The 26,966-nt window shown below is 55.5% G+C and overlaps 10 protein-coding genes across 10 annotated transcripts; 6 read left to right on the top strand and 4 right to left on the bottom strand.

The window, feature by feature from the left end:
• Positions 1-1,094: 1,094 nt before the first annotated feature.
• B0T26DRAFT_653059 (RNA polymerase-like protein) lies at positions 1,095-5,820 on the top strand (the record flags this gene model as incomplete). Its single annotated transcript, XM_060438419.1, has 3 exons — positions 1,095-1,180; positions 1,263-1,374; positions 1,429-5,820. 3 exons carry the CDS (start codon positions 1,095-1,097, stop codon positions 5,818-5,820), a joined length of 4,590 nt encoding a protein of 1,529 aa, XP_060292704.1.
• A 291-nt stretch (positions 5,821-6,111) lies between these two features.
• On the top strand, positions 6,112-7,930 carry B0T26DRAFT_404372 (uncharacterized protein). Its single transcript, XM_060434833.1, has 2 exons — positions 6,112-6,428; positions 6,568-7,930. Exons 1-2 carry the CDS (start codon positions 6,402-6,404, stop codon positions 7,801-7,803), a joined length of 1,263 nt encoding a protein of 420 aa, XP_060292703.1. The 5' UTR covers positions 6,112-6,401; the 3' UTR covers positions 7,804-7,930.
• A 203-nt stretch (positions 7,931-8,133) lies between these two features.
• B0T26DRAFT_754613 (uncharacterized protein) lies at positions 8,134-8,726 on the bottom strand (the record flags this gene model as incomplete). The annotated part of the gene is made up of 2 exons (XM_060445843.1): positions 8,134-8,355; positions 8,433-8,726. 2 exons carry the CDS (start codon positions 8,724-8,726, stop codon positions 8,134-8,136), a joined length of 516 nt encoding a protein of 171 aa, XP_060292702.1.
• A 413-nt stretch (positions 8,727-9,139) lies between these two features.
• B0T26DRAFT_652236 (Alpha/Beta hydrolase protein) lies at positions 9,140-10,636 on the bottom strand (the record flags this gene model as incomplete). Its single annotated transcript, XM_060438352.1, has 1 exon — positions 9,140-10,636. The coding sequence occupies one exon, from the start codon at positions 10,634-10,636 to the stop codon at positions 9,140-9,142; it is 1,497 nt and encodes a 498-aa protein (XP_060292701.1).
• Positions 10,637-11,529: 893 nt separating this feature from the next.
• Positions 11,530-13,593, top strand: B0T26DRAFT_652335 (uncharacterized protein; the record flags this gene model as incomplete). Its single annotated transcript, XM_060438361.1, has 4 exons — positions 11,530-11,633; positions 11,745-12,951; positions 13,039-13,397; positions 13,446-13,593. 4 exons carry the CDS (start codon positions 11,530-11,532, stop codon positions 13,591-13,593), a joined length of 1,818 nt encoding a protein of 605 aa, XP_060292700.1.
• A 1,614-nt stretch (positions 13,594-15,207) lies between these two features.
• Positions 15,208-16,902, top strand: B0T26DRAFT_814088 (glycoside hydrolase family 43 protein; the record flags this gene model as incomplete). Its single annotated transcript, XM_060447348.1, has 8 exons — positions 15,208-15,260; positions 15,293-15,474; positions 15,528-15,616; positions 15,687-16,219; positions 16,261-16,377; positions 16,412-16,522; positions 16,561-16,630; positions 16,670-16,902. The coding sequence occupies 8 exons, from the start codon at positions 15,208-15,210 to the stop codon at positions 16,862-16,864; spliced, it is 1,350 nt and encodes a 449-aa protein (XP_060292699.1). The 3' UTR covers positions 16,865-16,902.
• A 398-nt stretch (positions 16,903-17,300) lies between these two features.
• On the top strand, positions 17,301-18,563 carry B0T26DRAFT_678820 (uncharacterized protein; the record flags this gene model as incomplete). The annotated part of the gene is made up of 1 exon (XM_060440278.1): positions 17,301-18,563. The coding sequence occupies one exon, from the start codon at positions 17,301-17,303 to the stop codon at positions 18,561-18,563; it is 1,263 nt and encodes a 420-aa protein (XP_060292698.1).
• An 897-nt stretch (positions 18,564-19,460) lies between these two features.
• B0T26DRAFT_403963 (heterokaryon incompatibility protein-domain-containing protein) lies at positions 19,461-21,778 on the bottom strand. Its single transcript, XM_060434832.1, has 2 exons — positions 21,264-21,778; positions 19,461-21,197 (listed from the first exon to the last, which is right to left on the bottom strand). Exons 1-2 carry the CDS (start codon positions 21,580-21,582, stop codon positions 19,606-19,608), a joined length of 1,911 nt encoding a protein of 636 aa, XP_060292697.1. The 5' UTR covers positions 21,583-21,778; the 3' UTR covers positions 19,461-19,605.
• A 1,570-nt stretch (positions 21,779-23,348) lies between these two features.
• On the bottom strand, positions 23,349-24,781 carry B0T26DRAFT_678818 (uncharacterized protein; the record flags this gene model as incomplete). The annotated part of the gene is made up of 6 exons (XM_060440277.1): positions 23,349-23,372; positions 23,426-23,500; positions 23,552-23,627; positions 23,738-23,781; positions 23,876-24,050; positions 24,327-24,781. 6 exons carry the CDS (start codon positions 24,779-24,781, stop codon positions 23,349-23,351), a joined length of 849 nt encoding a protein of 282 aa, XP_060292696.1.
• Positions 24,782-25,214: 433 nt separating this feature from the next.
• B0T26DRAFT_754608 (uncharacterized protein) lies at positions 25,215-25,928 on the top strand (the record flags this gene model as incomplete). The annotated part of the gene is made up of 1 exon (XM_060445842.1): positions 25,215-25,928. One exon carries the CDS (start codon positions 25,215-25,217, stop codon positions 25,926-25,928), a length of 714 nt encoding a protein of 237 aa, XP_060292695.1.
• Between the last annotated feature and the right edge of the window lie 1,038 nt (positions 25,929-26,966).

Genomic DNA, 26,966 nt, shown 5'->3' with positions numbered 1-26,966 from the left:
AATTTGGCGGAATTGAGGAATTGGCAACCGAAGCTCGAGTTGTCGGGAGCTCGGCGACGGCGGGAGTGCCGGCAACGAACTGAGCCTTAAGGGGCACGGTGGATGCTGACAGGCACCTTCCTAGGCTTGGCTTTGGGATGCTACCGGGTTAAGTTCTAGATGGTGGTAGGATGGTCTGACGAAAGCCAACAGCCAACAACCTGTACCAGGCTCAGCAACTAGTAGCACAGAAAGTACAGAAAGCTTGAGCAAGCGCGCAGCATGCAGGGAAACTGGAACGCGCTGTGCCCGATTCCTTTAACCAACGCCTTTTGGGTGTAAGAGTGAGAATGAGGCACGGAATCTAGGGGTAGATCAGATGCGCGCTGGGCCGTGGCCTTTGAGGTGTCGTGGTCGTCCCGTCGTTGGCGCCAGCTGCGAGCAAGCTCCAGGGTCGGACAACCTAGCGATGGAAGTCACTAGCCCGCCCAAAGCCCAGGTATGACGGAGTGCATGTCAGATCAGCGTCCGCCTATTGGCGGAAGCTGTCTGCACAGCGTCCCCGGAAGTGGGCCTGCCTCTTCCTCGCCTTTCTTTATCCCAAATATAACAGAGATACTCTGTTAACAGCATTTAGGTAGACTAAATGGCGCCAATACAGGGGTAAATGGTGGGGATCCAGAAGTATTCCTTTGATTTGGAGTACATAAACAAGGCACGAAGGGGGACAGCAAAGCAAATGCCCCCAGCAGTTGCAGGTGGAGGAGCATGCTTTCAGGACTGTGGTGGGGTACGACTCCCCGCCAAGTTGGAGTCACGACATTTGTGCCCCGCCGCGATCTTTAACTTTTTTTTCTTTCGCGAACCTCAATTCCAACAACCCGATTAGCCCAGCGGCGGAGGACAATTCATATTTTTGGCAGTAGAAATTTGTCCCCCCCACACACTGCCGATAGCAACAAGCGACCCGAAACCCCCCCCACAATCCGCCATGAGCGTCTAGCGAAGGACCATCAAAGGGGACGCAATTGTTGACTCTTGCGCTACACGGTCCCTTGTCGGCACCACCCAGCGGCCTCACCGAATTCGAGACGATTAAGAGAGAAATAAGGAACATGGGGGAGATCACAGGGCCTCTGGTCAAGGAGCAGTTGACCGACCAGCTTCCAAAGCGCTTCAAGGCGCTGAAGTTCGGTATCCAGTAAGTCCTCCTGCTTCTGAATGTGTTTCATTTGCACCTCGCACTCCCAGGTTGGAAATATACTAACAGATAATCTGAAAAGATCCAATCAGGATATCGTCAGCCAGGGTGTCCTCGAGGTCTCTGATCATCTTCTTTACGATGTTGAGAATGGACGGAGAACATATCCCCACGGCCCTCTCGACCCTCGCTTGGTAAGAGACATGACGCGGCAGTGGACAGCGAACCTAGCTAACAACTCCATGAAGGGAACCTCGAGTAAAACGGGCACATGCTCTACCTGCTCCCAGCCTCTCCAAAACTGCCCCGGCCATTTTGGGCACGTCAGACTTCCCTTGCCGGTTTTCCACATCGGATACCTAAAATATATCCAGGCGACACTCCAAAACATTTGCAAGGATTGCTCAAGGGTTCTACTGGAAGAGACAGAGCGGCGACAGTTCCTGAAAGAATTGCGTCGCCCGGGAATCGACAATTTGAAGCGCACCCAGATTGTCAAGAGGATCAACGAGCAATGCCGAAAAGTCAGGACATGCCCGTACTGCGCTTGTACGCAGGGCGTCATCCGTAAGCTTAGCGTCATGAAGCTTGTCCACGACAGGTTCTCGGCCTACAACAAGTCTACTGCACAAAAGAAAGTTGCGCCGGAGAGCAAGGTTGCCTTCGATGCTTCTTTCTCCCAGGCCAAGAGATACCTGCCCGATCTTGAGAAGCATACTCGGAAGGCGATGGATGATCTCAATCCTCTGAAAGTCTTGAATCTCTTCAAGGCCATCAGCCCAACAGACTGTGAACTCCTTGGGTTAGATCCTGCCGAGGGTCGACCCGAGATGTTTCTCTGGCAATATCTTCCCGCCCCTCCAATCTGTATCAGACCTTCGGTCGCGCAGGAAAACGCCAGCAACGAAGACGACATCACCAGCAAACTGTCGGAGATCATTCTCTATGGCGGCTGTCTCCGGGAGTCTCTCCAAAAGGGAACTTCGCTTCCGATCATTATGGAACAGTGGGAGTTTCTGCAGCTTCAAGTCGGCATGTACGTGAATAGCGACGTGCCTGGCCTTAACCAGCCGGGATTTGGGAAGCCAATTCGTGGATTCTGTCAAAGGCTCAAGGGAAAACAGGGGCGGTTTCGTGGTAACCTGTCGGGAAAGCGTGTGGACTTTTCCGGTCGAACCGTCATTTCGCCAGACCCGAACTTGGGCATCGACCAAGTTGCGGTTCCTTTACTAGTGGCCAAAAACCTGACATACCCGGAACGAGTCAATCGCAACAACATCGAGAAGCTAAGAAGCTGTGTCCTGAACGGGCCAACAGTCTGGCCAGGTGCCGAAGGCCTAGTCAAGAAGGACGGGATCAAGTTCAACCTGAAATTCGGCGACCAGTATGTCCGAGAGGAGCGCGCAAGAGAACTTGCCATGGGAGATGTTGTAGAGCGGCACCTGGAGGACGGCGACATTGTTCTCTTCAACCGGCAGCCCTCTCTTCATAAGCTCAGCATCATGAGCCATCGCGCCAAAATCCGACCTTGGAGGACGTTTCGACTAAATGAGTGCGTCTGCTCTCCATACAACGCCGATTTCGATGGTGACGAGATGAATCTCCATGTCCCTCAGACAGAAGAGGCGAGAGCTGAAGCCATCAATCTGATGGGCGTGGGAAATAACCTGGCAACCCCCAAAAACGGCGAGCCCATCATCGCCGCCACACAAGATTTCATCACTGCCGCGTACCTTTTGAGCGGCAAAGATCAGTTCTTTGACCGAACCACTTTCACATACATCTGCACTCATATGTTGCTTGGGGAGAACATCTATCTGGAGATCCCGCCCCCTGCAATTCTGAAGCCTACACAAATGTGGACGGGCAAGCAGGTGTTCAACATTCTGATGCGTCCGAACAATGACTCTCCAGTCTTGGTCAACCTCGAGGCGAAGAATAAGGTTTACCAAAAGAGGCCAGGCGAGCTTCCTGACATGGATATCAACGACTGTTACTTGGTGATTCGAAATTCCGAAGTCATGTGTGGTCGTATGGACAAGAGCACGGTTGGAGAAGGCAAGAAGAACTCTGTCTTCTACGTGATCCTGCGAGATTTCGGTCCCGAATATGCCGTTTCTGCGATGAACCGTCTGGCCAAGCTCTGCGCTCGGTATCTGACTTTACAGGGGTTCTCGATTGGGTGTGGTGATGTGACGCCGTCATCTTCACTGACCAACCATAAACAGCAGCTCGTGGAGGAAGCCTATGCTAAATGTGACAACATCATTGCCACTTTCAAGGCCGGGAAGCTCGAAAAGGCCACAGGCTGCAACCTCGAAGAGACAATGGAGAACTCGATGTCAGGCATCCTTAGTAGAGTCCGGCAACAATGCGGAGACTATTGCGTCGACAACTTGAGCATGCACAACGCCCCTTTGATCATGGCCAAGTCTGGTTCGAAGGGCTCCGATATTAATGTGGCCCAGATGGCTGCCCTCGTGGGACAGCAGATTATTGGCGGCAAACGTGTGGCCGACGGGTTCCAAGATCGAACCCTGCCGCATTTCCACAAGAACGCCCGCCAGCCTCCTTCAAAAGGCTTCGTCAGAAACAGCTTCTACACGGGTCTGCTCCCGACCGAGTTTTTGTTCCACGCAATCTCGGGCAGAGAAGGTTTAGTCGATACCGCTGTCAAGACTGCCGAGACCGGTTACATGTCAAGACGACTGATGAAGTCCCTGGAAGATCTCTCGTCTCAATATGATGACACTGTTCGCACTTCTGCAGGAGGCATCGTGCAGTTTCAGTACGGTGCTGACCGGCTAGATCCCGTCGACATGGAGGGAGATGCTAGGCCAGTCAACTTCGACAGGTCGTGGGATCACGCCGAGAGCCGGAAAATGGACCATTCCGTCAGGTCGCTTCTTCCGTGGGAGATCACCAAGCGGTGCAAGGACGTCCTTGACAAAGAACGAGCAAAGTATATCCGAAAGCATCTCGTCACTGACGACAAGCTTCATTACGACGACGAAAAGATTAGCAGCAGCAACGAACACGACGTTCTAATCGCGATTGATGAGCACGAGAGCGTCAGGGTGTATCTCAATTCCGTCCACAAATACGTGTCAGACCGTGCCCTGAAGCTAGCGAAAGCACGAAGGGCGGCAGGGCTAGATCCCTGCTTACCGACCGACGATCCCCAGATGGAGAAAGAGTTTAAAGAGTGGGAAGCCGAATGGACCAAGACTGAGCGACGGGGCGCCGAGGGCGAGTCTGGAATAGAGGCGCAGCTGGACCACATAGACCGCGTTGCAAAGGTTTCAGAAGCAACGCTGGCTGACTTCATCCAGATGTGTCTCACCAAATACCAGAAGGCACGTGTGGAACCTGGCCATGCTGTGGGCGCGGTCGGAGCGCAGTCCATCGGCGAGCCGGGTACCCAGATGACACTCAAGACTTTCCATTTCGCCGGTGTCGCCGGAATGAGTATTACGCAGGGTGTGCCTCGAATCAAGGAGATCATCAATGCCTCGAAGACGATTAGCACACCTGTAATATCTTGCGAGCTAGAGAACAAGACCGACCTCAAGGCCGCTCGGGTGGTCAAGGGCAGGATCGAGAAGACGTTCATCGCAGATATTATCGAGCACATTGACGACGAGTGGCTGTCGGATGTAGCCAAGCTTGTGCTAAAGGTGGACATGAAGTCTCTGTCGGACCTGCAGCTAGGCCTCACACTAAAGGATGTGGCCGACTCGATTATCAAGGCTAAGAAGTTAAAGCTAAAAATCGAGCCCGACGACATACGGATTGGAGAAGATTGCATCGAAGTCCTTGTACAGAACACATGGCTGGATGCCACGGCTGCCAAAAAGGCGGCCCGAGTCCGAGAGGCGGCTTTGGAGAAGGGAATATCGATGGTGGGTTCCAAGACGGCAGCGGCAGCAGACTTCCAGCTCCGGGTCAACTTCTTGAAGCGGCTGCTGCCCCAAGTGGCCATATCGGGCTACCCAGAAGCGCACAGGGCCATCATCCAAACGTCCGACAAGGACAGCACCAACAAGGTGCTGGTCGAGGGCTACGGGCTGCGTGCCTGCATGACCACGGAAGGCGTGGTTGGCACAAAGTGCGTGACCAACTCGGTCATGGAATGCCGTGACGTTCTCGGCATTGAAGCAGCCCGCACGACTATCGCAATCGAGATTGGCAGCGTCATGTCGGGCATGAACATTGATCCTCGCCACATGGACCTCCTAGCAGATGTGATGACATACAAGGGTGAGATTCTCGGGATCACACGATTTGGCCTGGCCAAGATGAGAGACAGCGTGCTGCAGCTAGCCTCGTTCGAGAAGACACCCGACCACTTGTTTGATGCGGCGGCCAACATGAAGTCGGATCCCATCGAAGGTGTCAGCGAGTGTATCATTATGGGGCAGACGATGGCCATTGGCACAGGAGCGTTCCAGGTTGTTCGCAGACTCGGCATTCAAGACCGCCAAATTACACCGAAGCCGACGCTTTTCGAGGATGCTTGGAAAAAGGATGAGGCAATTAGGCGCAGGGAGAAGTTGGTGAAGCGAAGAAGCGGTGTTAAGGGTAGGGGAATGGGAGGGATGATGCAAGGACAACAAACTGCGGTGTCGGCGTCGGCCTAGGACGCGGGTGCGGATTGCGATGATGCGTTGCCTTGACGCAGCATAATACCGCCCACCGCCTTCTGGCTTACATCCTTTTCCGCAGCGGCTAGGAAAGGATTGCTATTTTATTTTGTGTTGTTTTAGGGACGGGGCTTTTAGGTTTCGGACTTCGGGTTGGGTAGCGAGCGGATAAGAGGATACTTGGTGCGCGACTGCATCAAGCAGGTCGCTGTAGATTATACGGCGCACGATGATTGGGTACTAGGAATCATGTAGGCAGCTAAACGGAGGGCTTGTGAGCCGAATATTCCATCAAGCCCCTTTTTAACGGGCCGTTCTTCGGTACCTTGGGTACCTGCTCGATCAAGTCACGTGACTTGGCGAGTCAACGAGACCATCCACGCTGGGCGCGGACAGGCGATCGCGATCCTGACGGCACCTGACGTCACCATAAATAGAATGCTCTCACCAGGACCCATTGCGTCAACTGACCTCCACAAATTAAATTAAACCTTCGCTCGAGCCATCCCTGCGCTTGGCAGCTTGAGGGCCTGCGGCATACTGCACGCGATTTCTCTCTCAAGCCTACCTTACCTACCATGTGCGGTCGATATTGCCTGGCCTTGGTAAGAACCTAGCCACCCAAGTCTCTCAGCGTCGTGCATTACCGCGTAACTGCAATCAAATTTCGAGCCGCGATTGCACGCTCAATCTCACGTCCATATTAAATGTTTGCCTTATCAACTGATGGCTATCTTGCTTTAGCGGCCCTCGCAAATTCGCCAGATGCTGCAGGACGACGATCTTCCAGTAGACGATGCGCCCGAGGACGACGGCGAAGATGCCCCGCGGCAGAGCTTCAACTTCGCTCCAAGCTATCATGGCATCGTGTATCGAGCCGATGTGCCAGATCGGGGAGCCGGGCCGAGTGTGAGCAAGAAAAAGTCCAATGCTGCAAGCGACGAGTTGCCTACGGAGATGAGCAAAGCCACAGGGGATGTTGACGACGGTGATGGAAAACCGCGCTTCAAGTTGCAGTCGATGAAATGGGGGCTCATTCCCTCCTGGACCAAGCGCACCCCGAACTATGCGTCGACGTTCAAGACCATCAACTGCCGTGACGACTCGTTGGCCGCAGCCGGGGGCATGTGGGCAAGCATGAAAGCACGCAAGCGTTGCATCGTCTTGGCCCAGGGCTTCTACGAATGGCTGAAGCCGGGTGGCCCAGCATCCAACGTGAAGATCCCACACTTTGTAAAGCGGAAAGACGGGCGGCTTATGTGCTTTGCCGGCCTCTGGGACTGCGCGCAGTTCGAGAATGACGGAGGTTCCAAACACTACACGTACACCATAATCACGACGGACAGCAACAACCAGCTCAAGTTCTTGCACGACCGCATGCCCGTGATATTCGACCCAGACTCGGAGTCACTCAAGACTTGGCTCGATCCCCAGAGGCACGAGTGGACTGGCGAGCTGCAAGCCCTGTTGAAGCCATATGCCGGCGAGCTCGTTGTTTACCCTGTCAGCAGTGAGGTGGGTAAGGTGGGAAACAATTCACCAAGCTTCATCATCCCGGTTGCAAGCAAAGAGAACAAAAACAACATTGCGAACTTCTTTTCCAAGGGCCCTGCAGTCGAAAAGGAAAACAAGGTCAAGCCCGAGGTTGAGGTAAAGGAAGAGAAGTCAACATCACCAACAGGCGGCCATACTCAAACCAAGTCTCTCGAGGAAATACAGGAGACAGCCGATGACGGCGGCATGGGATTGCAGACGCCCGCGAGGGGTATCAAACGAGAGGCTTCGTCTTCCCCAGCCCAAAGCGGGCCACTGGTAAAAAAGTTGGCACCCTCGGCTTCCCCGGCCAAGGAGAAGCAACCACAACAGGCGCGCGCCAAGATCAGCGCAACAAGAAATTCTGTGAAGAAGAGCCCGGCGAAGAGCAAAGGCAAGGCCGATGGCAGCCAGAAGATTACCAAATTCTTTGCGAACAGCGCTTGACGACGGCCCATTGAGGATTGACTATTAACGACTTGCTTAGAAACGACGAAGATAAATGCGGTACAGCGAATTATCGGAATGATGATCGGTCTTTTTACCACGAATTGAGATCTCTGCATCAGTGCACGCAGTAGTGACTTTTTCTTTGCTGTATTTGTCTGCCTGGCTCTGACTACCGGTACCTCTATTCTACTTTGTAAGGCAAGCCGCCGGTCCGCCTTACGGTTGTTTTGTTGTGGCGTCTTTTCACCCCTTTAATGAAGCCCGCTAAAATCCCTACGCCAGTTTCCCCGTTTAAACATGAAAGAAGAAGAGAGAGAAAAAGATGAGTCAGCTGGGGGTCCAGCAGACGCCGCTCTCCGCTGGCCGCCACGCGCAATACGAGATCCATATTTGCACGACGCCCAGGCACGTTGAGATGATGCCAAAGGCGATGGCCACAGCAAAGACGACAAACGTGGTCCAAAATGAATGGCGCGACGCTTTGTGCCGCTCCGTCCACACGCCGGCTTGCGATGTCGGAGTCGGATCGTCGGCCTCCTCGAAGACGACCTGCAGCCGCACGGCCCAGTGCGGACACCGCCTGAAGAGCTCTTAGCTGTTCTTGATGGGCCGCCCGTAGTACTTACTGGTGGCTCGATGGCACAGCCATCGAAGCTGGCCAGGTCAGGCGCTCGTCGGTGGGAATAGTCGCCGTTGTAAGGGCACCGCCCGGCGCCTTTCTTGATCAGCCTGCGCAGCCACGCAATATCTCGCAGCGGAGAGAGGAGCTTGTACGTCATCAGCGTCTCGAGGGCGAATTCTGCATCGTACCCGTAATCTCTGAGCGTCGAGCCGTCCGCTCTTTTGTTGTGCTTCGTCTCTAAATGTTTATTCGAGGCTATGTAAGCCGCTTCCAGGAGCGCCACGCAGTCGGAGATCATGAGGGTATTGGGCTCGTCTGTCGTGAGAAGCAGGTGGGGTGGACCACGCTAGCTTGGTGCAACCTCCCTCTTAGGAAACGCTCTTGGTGATCTGTGGCTAAAGACACAGAAAGCACACAGAGCAGAATGATCTGTCGCGTATAGGGCGATCTGTTGAGAGATCGCCCCTGGACACCATTGTTGATCAATATCCCCATGCCGCATTTCTCAACACCACAAGTGCAAGTTGCTATCAAATCGCACCAAATTCATCATGGCGACTACCCAAGAGACCAAGCAATAATTAATCGACTGCTACTTTGGTTATCACGGGTGTGATGTCTCTAGGCTTAGAACACAATAGTTCCCCTCCGTCTTGCCCCGCGACATCCACTGCACGTCTTAGACACAGCACAAACAAATGCCCGGCTTCATTACGACTGCAAAACAGTGTTGTCCGCGGGCATCGTCCCATCAATCAGGAAGTCCTCTATGGCCTTGCTCGTGTCGCCGTGGAGAAAGTAGCTGGTATGCCCTGTCCCGTTCCGCCACAGATTGACGGCGTTGGGGATTTGTTCGCGAAGCCCTGAAGCCCACATGGCGCTGGTCTCCGGGTCGAAAAAGGCGTTGACAATCAGCATCGGCGGCACCTTGGCCATGCGGACCGGATTTAACGCCCGGGGTGGGTTCGTCAGCTTCGTCGGCCATCCGATGCAGGTGATTGCGATGTCGAGAAACTCGCAGAGACCCTTGTTCCACGGCGTCAGGCTCGCGCCCACGTTCAGCACGCGCCTCACGTCCGCTGCTGTCTTGAGCGTTGTCCCGTAGTCCTGACACGCTACGGCATAGTAAGAGTAGCGCGCCGTATCGGCCGAGCGGTTGGCCCGCGCCAGTGGCGTGGATAGGAACGTGGCGTTGCCTAGGGCTGCCTGCGCCAGCACCTCGGACAGTAGAACCCAACCGGGAAGCCCGAGAGCGGGGAGGGGATCCCGAGTGACCAGCGCTTGCTGGAAGGTAAGGATAATGTCTTCGCCCGTCACCTGCGGGCGGCAGGGCGCGGCGGTAGGACAGCTGGCCGGTAATACGCTCCCTTTGGCCGTGAGGTTGGAAAAGATGCTTCGCACACCTTGGGCATGCAGCGAGCAGCTGGGGTCGGTCTCACACCAGTCGAAGAAATTCTGCATCGAAGCTTGATACGTGACAGCTTCCGTCATGACAGTGTCGATCCCGACGGAACGACGGTCGACGGCCCCGTCCAATATCATCCTCCCCACCTTGTCCGGGTAGGTCTCGGCGTAGGTCTGGCCCAGGACGGTGCCATAGGACATGCCGTAATAATGGAATTTGTTCGAGCCCAGGGCCTGGCGTACGAGCTCGAAGTCTTTGATCGTCGATACCGAGTCCATGAACTCGACGAGTGCGCCAGTCCTGTCAAGACAGCTCTTGCCGAAAGCCTTGTTGAAGGCCAGAGCCTGGGCGAAGCCGCCACCGTCGCCTGCATCCAGCAGCTGCGGTTTCGTGTTGAAGAGCTCTGGGTCGCACACGACGGGGTTGCTGTAACCCATGCCGCGTGGGTCGACACCGATGATGTCGTAGTTAGCCAGCAAGTTCTCGCTCCAGAGCTGACCGCCATTCTTCATGGCCCGGAACCAGGCGCTTGCTGATCCACCTGGGCCGCCCGTGTTGTAGAACAGACTCCCAGCTGAGTCTGTGCGGTTGGTCTTGAGGCGGAAGACGGCGAGATTGAAGGACCCTTGGTGGGGGTGGTCGTGGTCAATCGGGACGGAGAGAAAGCCACATTCCACATCAAGTCCATTCGCACAGGGGAGGGTCCATGTTATTTTTGGGTAGCTGTGAGCACCATCACGCCCAGTGGAAGACCAGGATAGAGCCGTAGAGGCAAGTGGGAGGAGTAGGTGAAGTCCTTTCATGGTAGGTTTGGATCGGCGCTTGCTGCGTGGCGAGGAAAGCTGGGGGAAAAAAAAAGAGAGCTGGGTTGCGAGTTTGCTCGTCTAGAAAGGGCCGCCGCTGGGTTGTCTTGGGGCGATATAGGTTTGCAGTGAAACATGTTTAAATAGTCTCGTGGGAGCACGGTTAAGCGGGGCTTTTTGAACCAGGCACCGCTACCAGGAGGGTCGTTATGGCAATTCATAACTTCTGTACGCGTAAGTTCTCACTCCAACCAACCAGGAGAGCCTCTAGCTTGGAGAGTTTCCCTACTGGTCAGGTCGTTAGAGGATAAAGGGGTTCGAGCGGGGGGCAGTGCGGTGGCCAAGGGTATCGAAGCGAGGGGATTTTGAAAACTTACAACTCATTCGAAAGCTTTGGGCACGCACTATTTCTAATTCCCCGACTCCACGTCGCATGAGCTGACGGCTTCGTGAGGTTGCGTCGCAAATATCGTAGGTCGTCAGCCACACACTCACAGGCTGACAATTTTCCAGGGCTGCTCGAACCAACCAATATGGGGAGGCGTAAAGCACCCAACTTAATTGGCCCACTCGTCTAATCCCTCAGGGTACCACTAATTGATTAGCCCTCGTCCCCGCTGTGCCGCATCACGTACTCGGAACCGACAGGGGCTGCGGGCCTCTGGGGTCGGGGATCGCCTACGCTCTGGAATGGGTCTCCGGGTTCATCGGCAATTTCACCAAATGCTGCCTCGGAATTGTCTGAAGTTACGACGGCCAGCAAGAGTTCAAAAGCGGTAGAGGCAACGAATCCAGCCCCTATCCAGTCATCATCTGCCCTTGATACTGGAATCCCCGCCTGACAGGGCCTCGGAAACCCTCTCTACACCGAACGGAAAGGAGGACCTGGCCGCATGGCCGCAGAATCGACAGAAAGCTACTATGGCGCCCCCGATAACGGTTTTCGACGGCAGCGTGCACACCACACCAGAGCCCGGACAGGCTGCGATACTTGCAGGTAAGAAGCGACAGCCGACATAGCGTGCGCCTTTAGGAGGGACAGCTCGCGTTGGTGCCGCGTTTGTTGGCGGGTTCTAGAATATGTGGTCTTGGCTGACTTGTCACACAGGATCCGGCGGGTTCGATGTGATGAGCAAAAGCCGTCTTGTAATCGTTGCGTCTCGACTGGTCGGAGGTGTGATGGATATGCAAATAACTTCCAGCCATTAGTCGCTCAACATTCAAGAGGCTCCTCTCAGGCCAGGTCGCGGACGCAACGGCAAGGTTTGGCACCCATCCCCCAATCCCTCGGGGTGCCGCTACCCAGACACAACGGTCAAGAGCTACGAAGCTTTCACTTCTTCCTCGATGTCACGGCGCCCGTAATTGCCGGCGTCTTCGATGCCGACTTTTGGTTAACCGACATCCCGCGGACTTGCCACTTGGACCCGGCCATTTGGCATGCCGCGGTGAGCCTCGGAGCGGTGCACGAAAGCTACATCGCGAGTCAAGGTGCTGCCCAGGAACCGACAGCATTTTCTCTTCAGCAGATGAATGCTGTGGTCAGACACTTGGTACATCTCCCGTCTTCGCGGACTGTGCTGGAAGAGAGATCACGGGCCCTCACCGCAAGTGTGATATTCACCTACCTGTACAGCATTCAAGGGCTCTATTCCCAGTCCGGCCTCCATCTTGGGGCGGCCAAGAATCTAATCCAAGAAATCGAGGGCCGCAGGAAACGGGAATCCAGGTCCGCAACCGCCCAGCTCGTGGGCTCGAACGCAGCACTCACGCCACCTGAATGTTTCACAAGGAATGCACTCCCATACACCTTGAAGCCTCTTCTGTCCGTCGTCGCGAACCTCGAGGTCCATTCCCAAGCCATCCAGAACGGTGGCGTGAGTGTAACGCCTGCTATTTTCGGGGAAGCCGACATACATACCGCCTGGAGATACTACACCGCACCAGCTAGGATAAGCTCCTCCAGACTCTGCCAACACGGCAAATGCGTGCCATCTCGGGCAACTCCTGCGAACCTTTCTCGTGCGGGGCGAGCCTTTGAGTCGCTGCTGAACGCGCTAGTGACCCTATCGCAACAGAATTCAGCAGAGGTGGCGCGTTTGGTGTTGAAAGGCGAGGATGCTCTCCTATCAACTCTTATCCGCCACCAGCAGCCCCACAGCCGCGCATTTCGGGAATTGGATATTGCCATCAGCGTTTTCGCTAGGGACACCGCTGACGAGTGCATGTGCTTTGGGCTTGCTAATCCCGCACCTACACAGCATCAAAAGAAGGCGATAGATGCTCTCAGGCTTTACCACGCGACCTGTTACCCGGTTCTTTTCGACAAGACCCCGTATGACCCTCCAGCGGATGGCAGCCCTTCCCCCGAGATCTATCACCCGCTTGTTCTTTTTGGCAAGCCGGCCCACGACTCTGTGGATGAGAACGCTCTCCACCTAGACCCTCGAGCTGCCCTCGCGGGGCACGTCGCCCGCACGCTAGATATAGCTGAATCTATACTGGGCGACGAGTCTCCACCAGCAAGAGCTGACGCGTCAAACTTTACGCCTACGCTCCCTACGACACAGCCGCTGTTTATCATGGCACATATCCACGGGCTGGCGCCGACGTTGCGACGGCGGGTCATAGAATTACTGCGCCGGTATCCCCGGCGTGAAGGACTGTATGACAGCGTATTTGCAGCAGCACTGGCGGAGTTGAGCGTGGAGCAAGAGCGCGCGCTTGCCGCTCAAGCGGGAAAAGGGTGCGACGGGGGATTGTGGGCGGCGGTTAGTAGTGTGCAAGTAGAGCACACAAGTGGGGAGAGGGAGGCCACGTCAGTACCACCACTTGCATCCAAGTTATACGGGGCGGCTGTGACGTTCACGGGGGCGCATTCGGCACGGGTGATGATGCAGACGTGGGCAGATTGGGTTGCGGACAAGCCAGGGCAGGAAGTAGCGTTATCCTGGTAACAGCTCAATGCGCTTGGCGAGTGTTATCCTTGGCAACTCCTATTCAGCAGGTACCCATCTCACCTTTGCGCACCGTATCTGCGCGTAATGGTCGCGCGACTTCACACTTGCACCGCGGCCATTTGGTGACGTTGTTCGTCCGGCCAGGCTGTCTGAGACATCCTAGCCGCGGGGCCCTACGGTCGTCCGAACGTGATCCACGGTCCACAGCAGAAAAGAATCCGGACCCTACCTCGACGTCCAGGGGCCCAATCCTTGTCCCGCTCCAACGCGACCGATTTCTCATCCGGACTATCCCGCCTGCTGTCTAGGGCGATGGCACGCTTGAGGTGACAGAATATCATTGGATTTGCCCGATCCACCCAAACGCCTGGAATAGCGCTGCTGCCCAGAGAAAGACTTGCCGCTTCCGTTCATCGGCGTGTTCAAGTTCAGCCCTTGGTATGATTTCCCGAGCCCTTCTCCTTTCCGTAGCGAAAGACTTCTAGAGAGCTCTTTTTTCTCGGTATTATATAAGTACGTGTAGTATAGGTTGATATGAAATATAAAAATAGAAAATAGAAAATAGAAAATAGAAAATAGCGGCAAGGTATATAAGAAAATACGGGAGAAGAAAGATTTAGCTAGTAGTAGGGAGCAGGGATATGGGGTGAGGGACGCGAGAGAGAATAGCCGTACGGTAGGTAGTAGGACGGAGCAGAATTGCCTCCTTATCTAGCTTGTACCCGAAAGTAATATGCATAAGATGAGACCGTAAGACTTTCAAAACGTGGAGTAAATTCCCTGGGCTATTAGGGCTATTTCTGGGCCTCCGTTTTGAAGGTTATTACTATGGCTAGGCAGACAAGAATGGGGCCTATCTTGGCCCTCTTTTAGGCCATTAGGAGAGTGAGGCCCGAAACTCATCCCCCAAAATGTCGCGTAAAGTTGATAATTTCGTGGTATGGTGAGCGGAGGCTGAGTCGGGTGAGTCGAAGGTGAGCCGGGGCCGAAGCGGCCTGATTTTGGGCTAACCGTCCTCGTGCGCCAAGAGAATTCTTTTTAGAGAGAACATGGCCGCAGCAGCTGAAATTATGATTGGTATTGTGGGATATTTGTGAGCCTGGGGTTCTACAACTGTCTCTGCTCTCTTCTCGTCTCATTTCTTGCTTTCCCCAATTCCCGACACGAGGTCACTGGTGCAGATCTGCACCGAGCCGGCCCGGTTCTGCAGCAACCTAACGACACTGCACCGTTGCAACTCCATCCGGTCCCGTGTTCTCGTAGAACGCTAGCGTCCACTTGGATGGCCGGAGGTTGTGGGGAAAGGCGGAGAAATTGACCTGGGGACAAGCGGGCAGGCGAAGGCTCGGGACAAAAGCCACCGGGCGGGAATTACCTAGTACTTAGTATTTGGTATTTGGTACTTAGTACTTGGTATTTGGTATTTGGTACTTGGTATTTGGTACTTGGTACTTGGTACTTGGTACTCGGTAGGCGAGCAGCCGGATGATTTGTTTACATGGCGGGAGCCCGTCTATATAACCGGCCCTGCTACTAGCAAGGGCGAGAGACTGTTTCAGAGTCAGATTACAGCAATCAACATCGCCGCCATAATTAAAGGGGTTCTTAAAAATGATGAAAAAGATCAGCCTCTTCGCCGTGGCGTCGCTGTTGCTGGCCGGGCTGTCGACGGGCAAATACATTGTTCCTAGGGCAGGTGGCGGGACACGGACGGAAACCTGGTCAGCGCGCATGCCGGGTGCGTGACGGTCGACAAGGACACGGGCAAGTTCTGGCTGTTTGGCGAGTACAAGGTCGAAGGCCATACCGAGGGCGGAGGCGTGTCGGTGTACTCATCAAGCGACCTGGCCACGTGGGAGAGCCACGGTCTCGCGCTGGGTTTGTTGATCCTGCTGGCCTCTTTTGCTCTCGGACGCCGACTGCCTGTGCAGCCCCCGTACCGGGGCATGGGTACATCTCGCCCGAGAACATTATCCAGCGCCCCAAGGTGGTCTACAGCAAGATTAGCAACGAGTATCGCGTGCGTAGTGACGTGACATCTCGAGGTGCCGCTCCCGCCAGCCGTGGCCAAGCACTAACACCAGTGGCAGATGTGGTGGCATGCAGATAACACTACCTACGGGCTCCTGCTCCAAGGCTTCGCACCATCGCCCAATATTTCCGGCTCGTACACGTTCGTCAGCGCGACGGCGCCGCTGGGCAACTGGTCGCAGGACTTTGGCATGTTCACCGACTACAAGGACGGGCGGTCGTACGCGCTGTACTCGAATGGCGACGGCCGCGACGGCCGCGACGCGTACCTGACGGCGTACGACGACACCTCCGCGCTCGAAAGCATCGTGCACCGCTTCGGCAAGTACGACCTCGAGGCGCCGGCCATCGTGCAGACGGACAGCAGCTACTACGCGCTCATGAGCCACAAGACGGGCTACCGGCCCAACAACGTCGTGGCCTTCCGCGCCGACTCGCCCGGCCCGTGGCCGCAGCCCTTCACGGTCGCGCCGCCCAACACGCGCACCTTCAGCTCGCAGTCGGGCTCGGTGCTGCGCATCGCCGGCTCGCGCGCCACGACGAACCTGTACCTGGGCGACCAGTGGGACGCCAGCTCGCTGTGGGAGAGCCGGTACATCTGGCTGCCCTGGCCATCGACGACGCCAAGCACAGGCTGCAGCTGCAGTGGCACGACGTCTATGATCTCGACGTGCAGACGGGCGAGTGGGCCGCCATGGCCGGCACCGAACGCCGGGCCGCCGACGCCAGGAAGACGACCAGCGGCGGCGCGTTCTAGCAGGAGGCTAGCTTTGCCGGCGGCGAGTGGCGGTGGCGGGGAGGCGGCGGCGGGGATCCGCGGCAACGACAGCACGGTGACGTTCCAGGGGGTGCGCGGAGCTGGACAGAAAAAGGGGCCGCAGCCGCAGTCGGTGTCGTTCCACTTCCAAAACACGGACGACATGGGGGCTTCAGCGACGCGCCGGGCGGCGCCCCGGACCGCATCGGCGGCGCCTGGCAGCTGCGCCGCATCGCGAGCGTTGTCGTGAATGGCAACGCCAGCGCGGTCGAGACGCTGTTCTAGCGCGACACCCACAAGGGCGTCGTCCTCTCCGCCCCGCTGCTGCTGGCCCTCGACGAGGGCGACGCGAACACTATTACCGTCGGCGGGCTGTATAACGGGTTTGATTACAAGGGCGCGGATCTCGAAAAGATTGTCGTATACCCGCCCGAGACGGGTATCTGCAAGGGCCGGAGGTGTTGGACTGTAATTGGGTAATTGTTGGTAGGAAGAGACATAGAGGAGGCGAATGTTGGATGGTTGATGCTACATAAGAGTAAGACTGTCTTCTGCTGGCTCGAGTCGGTCTCCGCAGCTGGTCCGGGATAACCCCGGGGATGACCGCCCAGCCATTCCCTATCGGGCCGAGCTCCAGTGCTGTCGAAACACGCAATGCAGGAACTTGCTCGGCCCAAGACGGCCTAGGCCCAGGCCGCATTGCCGAGCGGGGATGTGCGCGTGGCCGTGGTCCCTGGCAGCTATATAGGCTGGGGAATATAGTTATTCTATTTTCACCTCAACATGCAAAGGCTTTGGGACGAACGAACACGCGAGTTTCAGAGAAATTCTTCGGCATTGAGTCTTGGAGTTGGTTGGAAACTGAACAGTGCACAGCGGCAACTCATCAAAACGAACCAGCGAAGAGACTCACGCCATGGCGGAAGAACATCGCCACCCGGCTCTGGGCAATGAGCAAGATTCGCACACCGTCAGCGACATGCAGCTAGACTCTTACACGCCGTCCTCCAGTGCCGAAACACGCATCGGCGGCGGCCCGCCAAGCCAACCCCAGGACCGCATCTTGCTCGCCAGCTTGCCCAGCTGGAACCGCGCGGCATCGCCGCCAGACTCGCCCGACAACCCGCCTCAACCGCTCCGCATCGAGCATACGCGGACGCCCGAAACCACAACCCCAACCCCCGGAACGAAGCCGCGAATCGCAGAAATCGTCGCGCGCCGGCTGGCCGACGGCTACACGCTCGCGCGCTACCGGACAGTGACGGGCGAGATGAAGGCAGTCATCATGCGGGGCCCGCTGGTGCCGGCCGCGGTTCCGCACCCTCTGCCGTCAGGGCCGGCGCTGCCGGCCAGCTCGGTCGCCGACATGCAGTTCGTCGACCCGGACGTCGACATGTTCGACACGTCGTACGCCAGCGCGTGGCAGCTGGGCCGCAAGCTGGCGGCCGGCGACGCCGCGTTCACCATGGCTGTCGCGCGGCTGCGTCGCGACACGCTCGCCCCCCGATCTGGACCGGCCATCATCCCCCGCCGGTTCGGCGGCCACGCGGGCCAGAGACACGCCACGGCCACGGCGAGCCCTGCAGGCAATATCGACATCGACATCGACGCAGCCGCAGCAGCAGCAGCAGCAGCAGCAGCAGCAGCAGCAGCAATCCCGTCCAACGCCGACTACGCGACCGTGCGGAAATGGGTACTCGCCGAACTGCGCCTGGCCGGCATGCCCGCGATGTACCTGGTCCCCGGTGCATCAGACGACAACAGTCTGGGCCCAGAGACGCTGCGCTTCGTGCACATCGACGCCAACTGGACCGCCGCGCTCGTCGACGCGGCGCTTAGTCTCGGCAGTCATACCGTGGCTGGTGACACTGACAAGGAACATGGTTTCCGCAGTGCGCTCACCGCGCGCCTGCATGCTGACTATGCCATTACCGGCGAGGCCGTGCCCGTGTATGGGTTCCTCGTGCGCAGCCAGTTGCTTGCGCGGGGCGCTGGACGGGTGGAGATCTTGTGTGATGCTGATGCTGAGACCGAGACAGAACAGGCGGGGGTGCGTGTCGTGGCGCAGCGTGTGCTGGGGTTGGATACGCTGCTCTGTCTGGTCGATCGCGTGCCGCCGTGGATACCGGTGAGAGTTGAGTTTGTTGTGTCACGGGAGGGTCTGGACTTTGCGGAGTGACATGGTAGTGGATAGTTGGTTGGTTGGTGGATGGGCTATGTTGTGGAACGACGTGAAAAATGAGAAGATTACGTAGTTGATGACGTGTAGGTATGCGTGCATGGCGTGTTTAAATTCGCTTGAGGACCGGTGCAAAGCGGCGGCGAGAACCGCATATATGTCGGTTGCAACACAAAGAAACTACCTACCTCAATAGTCACCCTATACTTTTATTCTTACCATAAATAAGCTAGTATTCTATCCAACTCCTGTGCGCTTAACGTATCAACGTATCATTATGAACGTCAGCCGTAGGTTGTATGAACGTCAGCCTGTAGGTTGTATGAACGTCAGCCTGTAGGTTGTATGAACGTCAGCCCGTAGGTTGTATCAACGTCAGCCCGTAGGTTGTATCAACGTCAGCCCGTAGGTTGTATCAACGTCAGCCCGTAGGTTGTCCTAACTTTCGGATTAAGCTAATCCTTCTCGTCAACGCTCACCCTTTGCCGCGTAGCACGCGGCTTTTCTTACCTCTGAGCACGGTTCTTGTTCTCGGCTGCTGTTAGATGCGTGCCTTTTCCGCCAGCCCAGCAAGTCAATGCCTGCCAATCTAAAAGAAGAGAGACTATGGCAATGATGGCGCGTAATCATCCCTAGCATCACTGATAAGTGAAGAAGCCAAATTTGTTCTTCTATCACGTCCATGGACCCGTTTGAGTACGGAGATGAGCGCCGCGTCATGGGCGATCTGAATCTGAAGCCTTCGTAACTCATCCAAAGGCTCCATTGTTACTAGGGAGTAGAGACAATGCCCTAATCTCTATTCTGCCTCTGTACGTATTACACATCGCTATCGTGTCTGCTTTGTGGAGGACAGGGTGTCATCATCTGTCGACCGAATATTGTGCGTGGGTTTTTGGAGGCCGGTGAAGGGAGCGGTGGGTTGGGTGGGGGTTGTTGCTGCCGCTGAGAAAACGGTGGGGAAGGGGCAGGCAGGTTGTCGTTGTTGGGGTGGAGGCGAAGGGCCAAGGTGGTCCAGGATTTGAGGAACTCACCGACGAGTTTAAATCATGGTGATCTCCGTCAGCTTGTCGGGCCAGTTCAAAGACATTTCCGGCCGTTCGGTATACCAAGCAAGCCCGATCCGAGTGAATGTGTGCGCGTCACTGCCGGGTCGTCCCGCCTTCTCCAAAATAAGAAGATGATTCTTGGTGCCACACAGGACCACTCTCATGAGATAAAGGTCGCTACTAGGAAGAGACCTGTTGTCCCCAAGCTCGTCAAAGAAGGTGGGGCTGCCAAAAGTTGCATACTTATTACCCTTGCCCTCGACGTCTTTAACCGCAACTTCAAGCGTGGGCCTATCGCTGTCACCTCTGACGGTTTTTTTCCGCCTCACTTCCATCATCGGACATCGTAGCTTCAGATAGCCGGATCTGATTTGGCCCGTCTTTGACTCGCCGGCCAGGACACATTCGGCAGCTATAACCTCGCAGAATGTCTGAACTTTGTGTTCGGCAGTAAGGTACGGCATGTCGTAGAGCACCGGCCTGTCTCGCGAGGCCCACGACCACGATGGTGCCGTCCATGGCCTTGGGGTTCCAGTCATTGGCGCTCGAGGCCCCAGGGGAGCCTGGCGCCATAGCAGATCATACAGCAGAGAGTCGGACCATAGCCCTGCGAGATACGTTGCACCCCCCATGCGTGATTCGGCCATGTGGTAATCGGCAATCCCGGAGATGGCTGGGAGCCGGTCCGTCCAGTTGGTCAGGCTGAGCTTCGTGTACTGCTCGACCGCCTGGTGCCACATCATCAGGTGGTCCATGCCATCCCGTCCGCCCCAGGAAGCTCTGGTCTTGTCCCTGAACGTCTGTGGAATACCGCGGTACTGGCCGCATTCGCAATTGTGCGTGGTTTGGCAGTGCCAAAAAATCTCATCCGGCCCGAAGGAGAGAACCCGAGGCGAGAGTATTTGCTCTTGGTAAGCCCAGCCACGAGAAGACAGGGGGAACGAGGCAGAATGGGAGGGCTCCCTAGAAAGAAGATGGTCGACACTGTGGCATTGGACACAGTCGACCACAGACACCTCTCGGCGGGCGAAGAGTCTGACGTGGGGGTTCACGGCTCTAGCGGCTGCAACAGTGAGGAAAGAGTTCTGATAAACGGCCGCCATTCTTCCTGCCTCGCGCTGCCAATCTTCGGTGCTGTCTTGGATGATGCATAGTGAGTCGATCCAAACATACATGACTTGGAAAGCCCTGGCTACTTGGATGAAATCTCGGAACACGGCTGGCAGCCTTTCAAGCGAGATGCCGTCTAATAAGTGTGACTGGATATTTGCCGTAGTTGTCTGGATGAAATCGGCACCCCCCCAGCAGTAGCTGAGGCACATGTAGCGGGCTCGCGTGTTGTCCACAGGCTCACATAGTGTGACCGCTCCTGGGTCTCCGCCACCGATGCTGATGACCCTGGACGGTAGTAGAGGGTCGTTGGTTGCGCCGGCCTTGGTGCAAGCTTGGTGCCCTGCGAGACAATCGCGCACCCAGGTCGACGCTAAAGCAAGTGCCTGGGGGGACCATGTGCTGCCACCAAAACACATGCTATCCAGTCCCGCCGAGTCCGAGGGAACTCGTAGTCCCCAAGGGTTTTCCTTGCCTGCAGCCGGGGGAATGAGTCGCAACGCCAACGATAATTAGCGACAAGCACTTGAACTTCACGTACCTTTAATGGCTGTGATTACCACGCAGTGGCCAGAGAGGCCAATCTTGAGATAGATCTCAAACAACACTGCCAAGGCACCGTGTGGGAGCTCAGTGCCGGTGTCGCTGCGGCTCCTAAGGCTTATTCCTCTGACAATGCCGTTCCCATGCTCGAACCTCGGCGAATAGACACGCACAATTTCGGCCAGGACTGCGCAGCTAGGACATTTCTTTAGTTTGACTCTCTCCAACGAGGCCCACCCCGGCCACGCCTTTGGGGCGGGGCGAGAACGATGAGAATCAGCACATAAACTGGCGCAGAGAGGCTCCGAGTCTGGCATTGTGGTTTATCCTCCCTCGTGAAAGAGTGGGTAAGTGTTACCGTATCCACTCACAGAATTCACAACCGACTAGTAGGGGGTTCAACCAGGGGAATGACGACGTGGGTGATCGAGATGCGCGGTGGAGATTTGTGGGGATTCCCTTCCACATACAGGATAGTCGGTTGTGAATTTTGTGAAAGCGTGGGTTATCCCGTTGGCGTTCACATCATTGCTTCGGGGCAGTGCCTAAACCCCGCTCTGCTAGTAGGTCTACTGTGGTCATCATACCACAGTAGTGCAAAAATGCCACCTGCCTTATCTTAGCTTATCTCTGCAAGCACGGACCCCGCCGCGTTCCCGGTGGCCCGTGCCAATGTACTGTGGCCTGCAATTCTTTTGGCTCGGAAAAGAGAATTGCAGCTAGCGCGCGCAGCGCCACGCTCTAGAAAAGAGTCTGTGCTTGCAGAGACAACACTGGTTGAGGTTTTTTTTTTTTTTTTTTTCCTTTTTCAGACAACGGCAGAATTCACACATTCGGCTACGAAACGAAGTATATATATATAACTTAGAAGGTTAGAGACGTGGCGCCCCACTATCCGCGGACCCCCCCCCCCCCCGCCTCCTCCTTCTTTTCTCTTTCCTGGGACCTCTAATAGTTGGTTGGATTTCTTGACTGTCTCGGGGTTCCATCAAGGTTCCTCTGGGTTGCCTATGCTTTCACAGCCACAGCACAGCTAGCTCGACCCACTATCTTAATTATGTATGTTAACACGAGTGGTATAAATGATGGTACAGAGAAGGACTGGGACCCTCGGTATTATTCTCTCGAGACGTCTATAGCGGTTTCTTCTTGCTATTATACACTAGTTGCACGGATCAGTCGCCAAGAAATTAGTATGTCAACACTCATCAGGCACTCCCATAGTCATCAACGAGACAATTCGTTAGTTGATTAGTCCTCAACCGGCCGAAGCCTTTTCCATTGCTCCTCTTCTCTCTCAAAACAAAATAGGTAAATACCTAGGTAGTCGGCCGCTAAAAAAAATTAAGCCTCATTCAGAGATGGTGCGCAATGCACTGGTATGTGAATGTGACATAGTATACAGTGTACCAGCACGCAGAATTAATAACATACCGGCCTAAAATTAATGTTGGGATGCAGGAAGCGGCTTCCAACACGGCCCACACGCATAGTTCTAGCGACTGCTAGATCTCACAAGCTAGCGCAAGCCAGCCCTCTGACAGTAATGACTCCTACCGTACGGCGTTACGCGTTCATTATGTATTGGTAGAGTACGGTTAGGCAATTGTGAATGGTGATGGAGTTATCCCTCGTCTTTATTGATAACGTTTTCCCGTGCCTCCGTGGTCTCTAAGTTGCGTAGTAGACCGGTAAATAATCTCGTTTTTGATAAAGTTTTCCGTGCCCCCGTGGTCTCTAAGTTATGTAGTAGACCGGTAGATAATCTCGTTTACCCTCGACCTCTGTACTTGTCTGGGTCGGGGAGCGGCCCGAAAAGAACGTGGGCGGGGTTGTTTGTCGGGACTGGGGTATCCCTGGTGCCTCTAGAATAGACCTAACTGAACTCCTTGGCGTTGTCGTTCCGCCCATTATTGCATGTGTTCCATCGTTTCTCGTTTCACTGGTCATCCGTTTGAGAGTTGAGGGACTCCCTGATCGCCTCCGAGCAGTCCGGATGGACCGAATCTGTGTCTCTAGTGGCCTCGGATCTACCTTGTCGAAAAATGTGTCTGGGTTCTCTCTAAGCACCTCGAGAAGTACCTCATTCATCTGACTGGCGCTGACACTATCCGCGTTCGCTGTATCAGTTCGTGCCTCAACACGCACAAGAGCACCTACCATCGGATTATTAGCCATACTGACGGCGACCCAGAGAGCGCTGCAAGAATCATTGTCCTTCTGATCCAACATCTCCTGCGACGGCCGCAAGTGGCCCAACACCACCCCAACCATCAACTCACTCACGCCCGTTTTCCACTCATCTCGGCGGCAGTTCCTGGCCGCTGCGACGGCGTGGAGTGCGGTCGACCCCGTCTCTTGACTAACAATCCAATGGGTATCCGGAACTTTGCTCAGAAACCATTTGGCAGCCGTAACGCCACCTCGTGTATGCTCGAGGATCAGCCACCCAAGAAGTGACCTTGCACGTACGGTCTCAACCATGAGTCCCTTTGAATACTCTGCATGTGCATCAACTACCCGCTCAAGAAGCCACTTAGCCAGGACAAAACAACTGTTTCGCACGGCACAGGCAAAAGCGGATTCAAATCTCGATAACGTCTCACGGACCGAAATGCCCCGTGACACTAGCTCGGAAGCTATGTAAACTTCGTTGTGGCCAGCGGCCGCGCATTGGTAGAGATAGGGAAACTCGTGGCCATTTTGGTCGACATATTTGATCGAGATGTCTGCTCCGCGAATCGAGGAGCACTTGGAAGACATCATCCCGACATTGAAAGATGGCCTTGACGAGCGGAGTGTAGTGGCCCCCATCCAGTCAGTAGTAGGTCAGACTATTCAAGTCAGACGAGCAACCTCGGTCGAGCAGATACTGCACGTCCTCCGCAACACCCATGGAGGCGGCGATCAGAAGTGGCGTGGTGCCTCCGCATCTCATTGTGGTGGGGAACCCGTGGAGGTGGCCAAGGCTCCTCTTGCGAGCAGGGCATCCATCGTCCTCTTGCTCTCGCTTCACCATTCTTTTCCGTGCCGAGCGATTCTCGAAAATCGTTCACCGTACAAGACTTCCCCGCGCAGCGCTACGGCAGGGAGCGAGACCCCGGCGTTGCTCCTCGTAGCTGGCTCGTCCACGCCAAGGGACTGCAGCAGGAAGTCGACGATATCCGAGTAGTGATACTGTGCCGCAAGATACACGGGGCTTCGCTCATCTGACCGATGACCAACATCGTCGGCGTTGGCACCAAGGTTGACAAGTGCCCTGACGGCCGTGAACTTGCCACCTCCGACGGCCCGGTGCAAGGCAGTCCCTGCCTCGTAGTTGCAGAGAGGCGCATGCGCAATGCTAACGGGCTTTGCGGCTGCGTCAACGTCTGCTCCGCTATCCACCCACCAATATGCGGGCTGCATCCTCAACCTGAGAGTCGTCGAAACCCACGAGCTAATGCAAAGGTGTGTCGCCGTTGCTGCTGGCGACTTTTGGGTCTGCGCTGCACCGTAGCAGGAGTCGCATGACATGGAGATGGCCGGATCGGCACGCTTGTAGAAGCGCTGTCTCCCCCTGGGTGCCCTTCTCATTGATCGAGATGGGTATCGGATCTGCCCATAGACCGACGGTCGCGACGAACCCGGCAGAAGCGGCAAAGTGGGACACTTTGTCCGTGTTTAGGCTGAGGTCGGCAGTGCTGAAGCCGGGGCGCTGCAGCTGTGCCTTTATCTTCTGCCTGGGCGCCAGGTCCCACTCGGCGAGCGGCCTGTGTTGGCCATTACTATAGAGTGCCGCGTATCGGTTCCAACCAAGACCAGCATACCTGATCCTGAATTGCCCCATGGTGACCAATTTTTAGAGAGGACGTCGAACCAAGCGGCTCACCACTCGCTCCAGTTCATTCTTGAAAGTCGAATCGAGAGCTTTGAGTCTTTTCGAGAGCATGGATTCCCGCGTGGCGCTATGAAGTACGACGGCTTCTGGTACTACGTCGAATGGAAGCGATACGACTGGGCAACCCCGGGAGAGATGAGAAAGAAGGCCGAGAATGGAATCCTAGGGCTAGCTCAGTTGTTCAATGCGCCGAAACACCAGTCCTTCAGGACGCTGGAGTGCTTTGGCATACTCGATGACAAGTGCCAAGAGCAGTTCGAGTTTCTGTATCGCTGGCCTGGGAGGCCCGACAACCCCCGGCCGCCCAAGTCGCTCTGGGAATATATGTCATCCAGCTACAAACCGTCGCTATCGGCGAGGCTCCAGCTAGCAAGAGAGCTTGCGCGCTCTGTTCTCCTTCTTCATTCCGCCAATTGGATGCATAAAGCCCTCTCGAGCGACAACGTCGTGTTCTTTCCCCGGTCCGACGAGCGACCGCTAGAGAGCCCTTTCATAGTTGGGTTCGACTACTCACGGCCGGCTAATCTGGGCGCACCGTCACAGAAGCTGCAGAAGAACGCCAGGATCGACATCTACCGCCACCCGAAGTGTCTGAAGGCTTATGGCTTCCAAAAGTGCTACGACATCTACAGTCTTGGTCTAGTACTTCTTGACATTGCCAAGTGGCGACCACTCAAGGAAAGCTTCATCCCGCTCGCGCGGGAGAAGTATTTCAAAGACGTCTCAGAGGACATGAGAAAGAAGACTAGGGCCGAGCTGGAGCACATTGATTTGAAAATGTAGGATGATATTCGAGTCGCCGATGTGGAGTACAGGCGCGATGAACTGCTGAACGCCGGCAGACTAGATAATCACCCAGACGATGTCGCCTTCCGAGCGGGTCCTGTCTACTGGGAAATTGTCAAGACATGCATCGGGCCAGGCTTTGAGAAGTGCGGGCGAGATCAAGATGATGATGGCGAGCTACAACGGGAATTCTTCCTGCAGGTACTGAGGCCCTTGGAGAAATTAAGGTGTAACGACTTCCTGAAAAGCTTAGTGTCGCTTCCTGAAAAGCTTAGTGGATGTATTTCCAGAGCCTTCTGCGCAATCCCTCCATGGGTTGTGATAGCAGCTTGTCGACGCGGAGCATGTCTTGGAGGTTATCGAATGTCTCAACTCCTTAGGTTGTTTTGGAGTATTTTCATCGAGTCATTTGGCGTAGCTCAATGGTGCAGTGTTAGACCTCTATTAAGGAGCCTTCAGACTGTTGAACATCCGAATGTAACAAATATATACCGGCCACTTGGAGACCGAGCCTTTACCTAGCTATATTATCTTTCCTAGTGTGACGGCGGCGGGGTGTGAGATGGGCCGCGTCCCAAAGTCGGGATCGCAGTTGCCGTGGCGGTCGAGACTTGGGCTCCTAGAGGCCCATTCCCGAAGCCAAGGCTGCCTCATTCCCGTGGCGCTCTTATAAGGTCCTGTTAGGCTCACTGGTGGCTTCGAGCATTGAACGCAGCACTTTTCCCTAGGCATTAAATAAAACCTCAGACAGGCACACAGGTTCGACTCTAGGTATATTGGAGTTACGCTCTGAGAACGAGCAGTAGTTTCAGTGGGCCTAGTAACGGTGGCTACATATATGTAGGCAAAGGAAAACAGTAGTACTGGTGGTGGACTGGTGTCCCAAAACTGGGTCCAGAACGGACCCTTGCAACTTACATACACTCAATTTTGGATCACGGTAATTATAGCCGAGCCAAAAAATCGCTTCCCTCTGCTCACCTCAGCTCAGGGAGGCGCTCACTGCACCTCGCCCCCTGCTCAGGCTTTGCAACT

This window comes from Lasiosphaeria miniovina (genome assembly GCF_030549165.1).
Source record: "Lasiosphaeria miniovina strain SMH2392-1A chromosome Unknown B0T26scaffold_6, whole genome shotgun sequence".
Taxonomy (NCBI): Eukaryota; Fungi; Ascomycota; class Sordariomycetes; order Sordariales; family Lasiosphaeriaceae; genus Lasiosphaeria; species Lasiosphaeria miniovina.
The sequence above is the reverse complement of the archived record's forward strand: the minus strand, read 5'-3'. Positions and strand labels throughout refer to the sequence as shown.

Excerpts from the sequence above, each read along its gene's own strand:
- B0T26DRAFT_403963 (XM_060434832.1), bottom strand. The coding sequence starts at position 21,582 with ATGCCAGACTCGGAGCCTCTCTGCGCCAGTTTATGTGCTGATTCTCAT. Across the intron at positions 21,198-21,263 it reads GGTAATCACAGCCATTAAAG|GCAAGGAAAACCCTTGGGGA; the intron begins GTACGTGAAGTT and ends CCCCGGCTGCAG.
- B0T26DRAFT_404372 (XM_060434833.1), top strand. The coding sequence starts at position 6,402 with ATGTGCGGTCGATATTGCCTGGCCTTG. Across the intron at positions 6,429-6,567 it reads GTCGATATTGCCTGGCCTTG|CGGCCCTCGCAAATTCGCCA; the intron begins GTAAGAACCTAG and ends ATCTTGCTTTAG.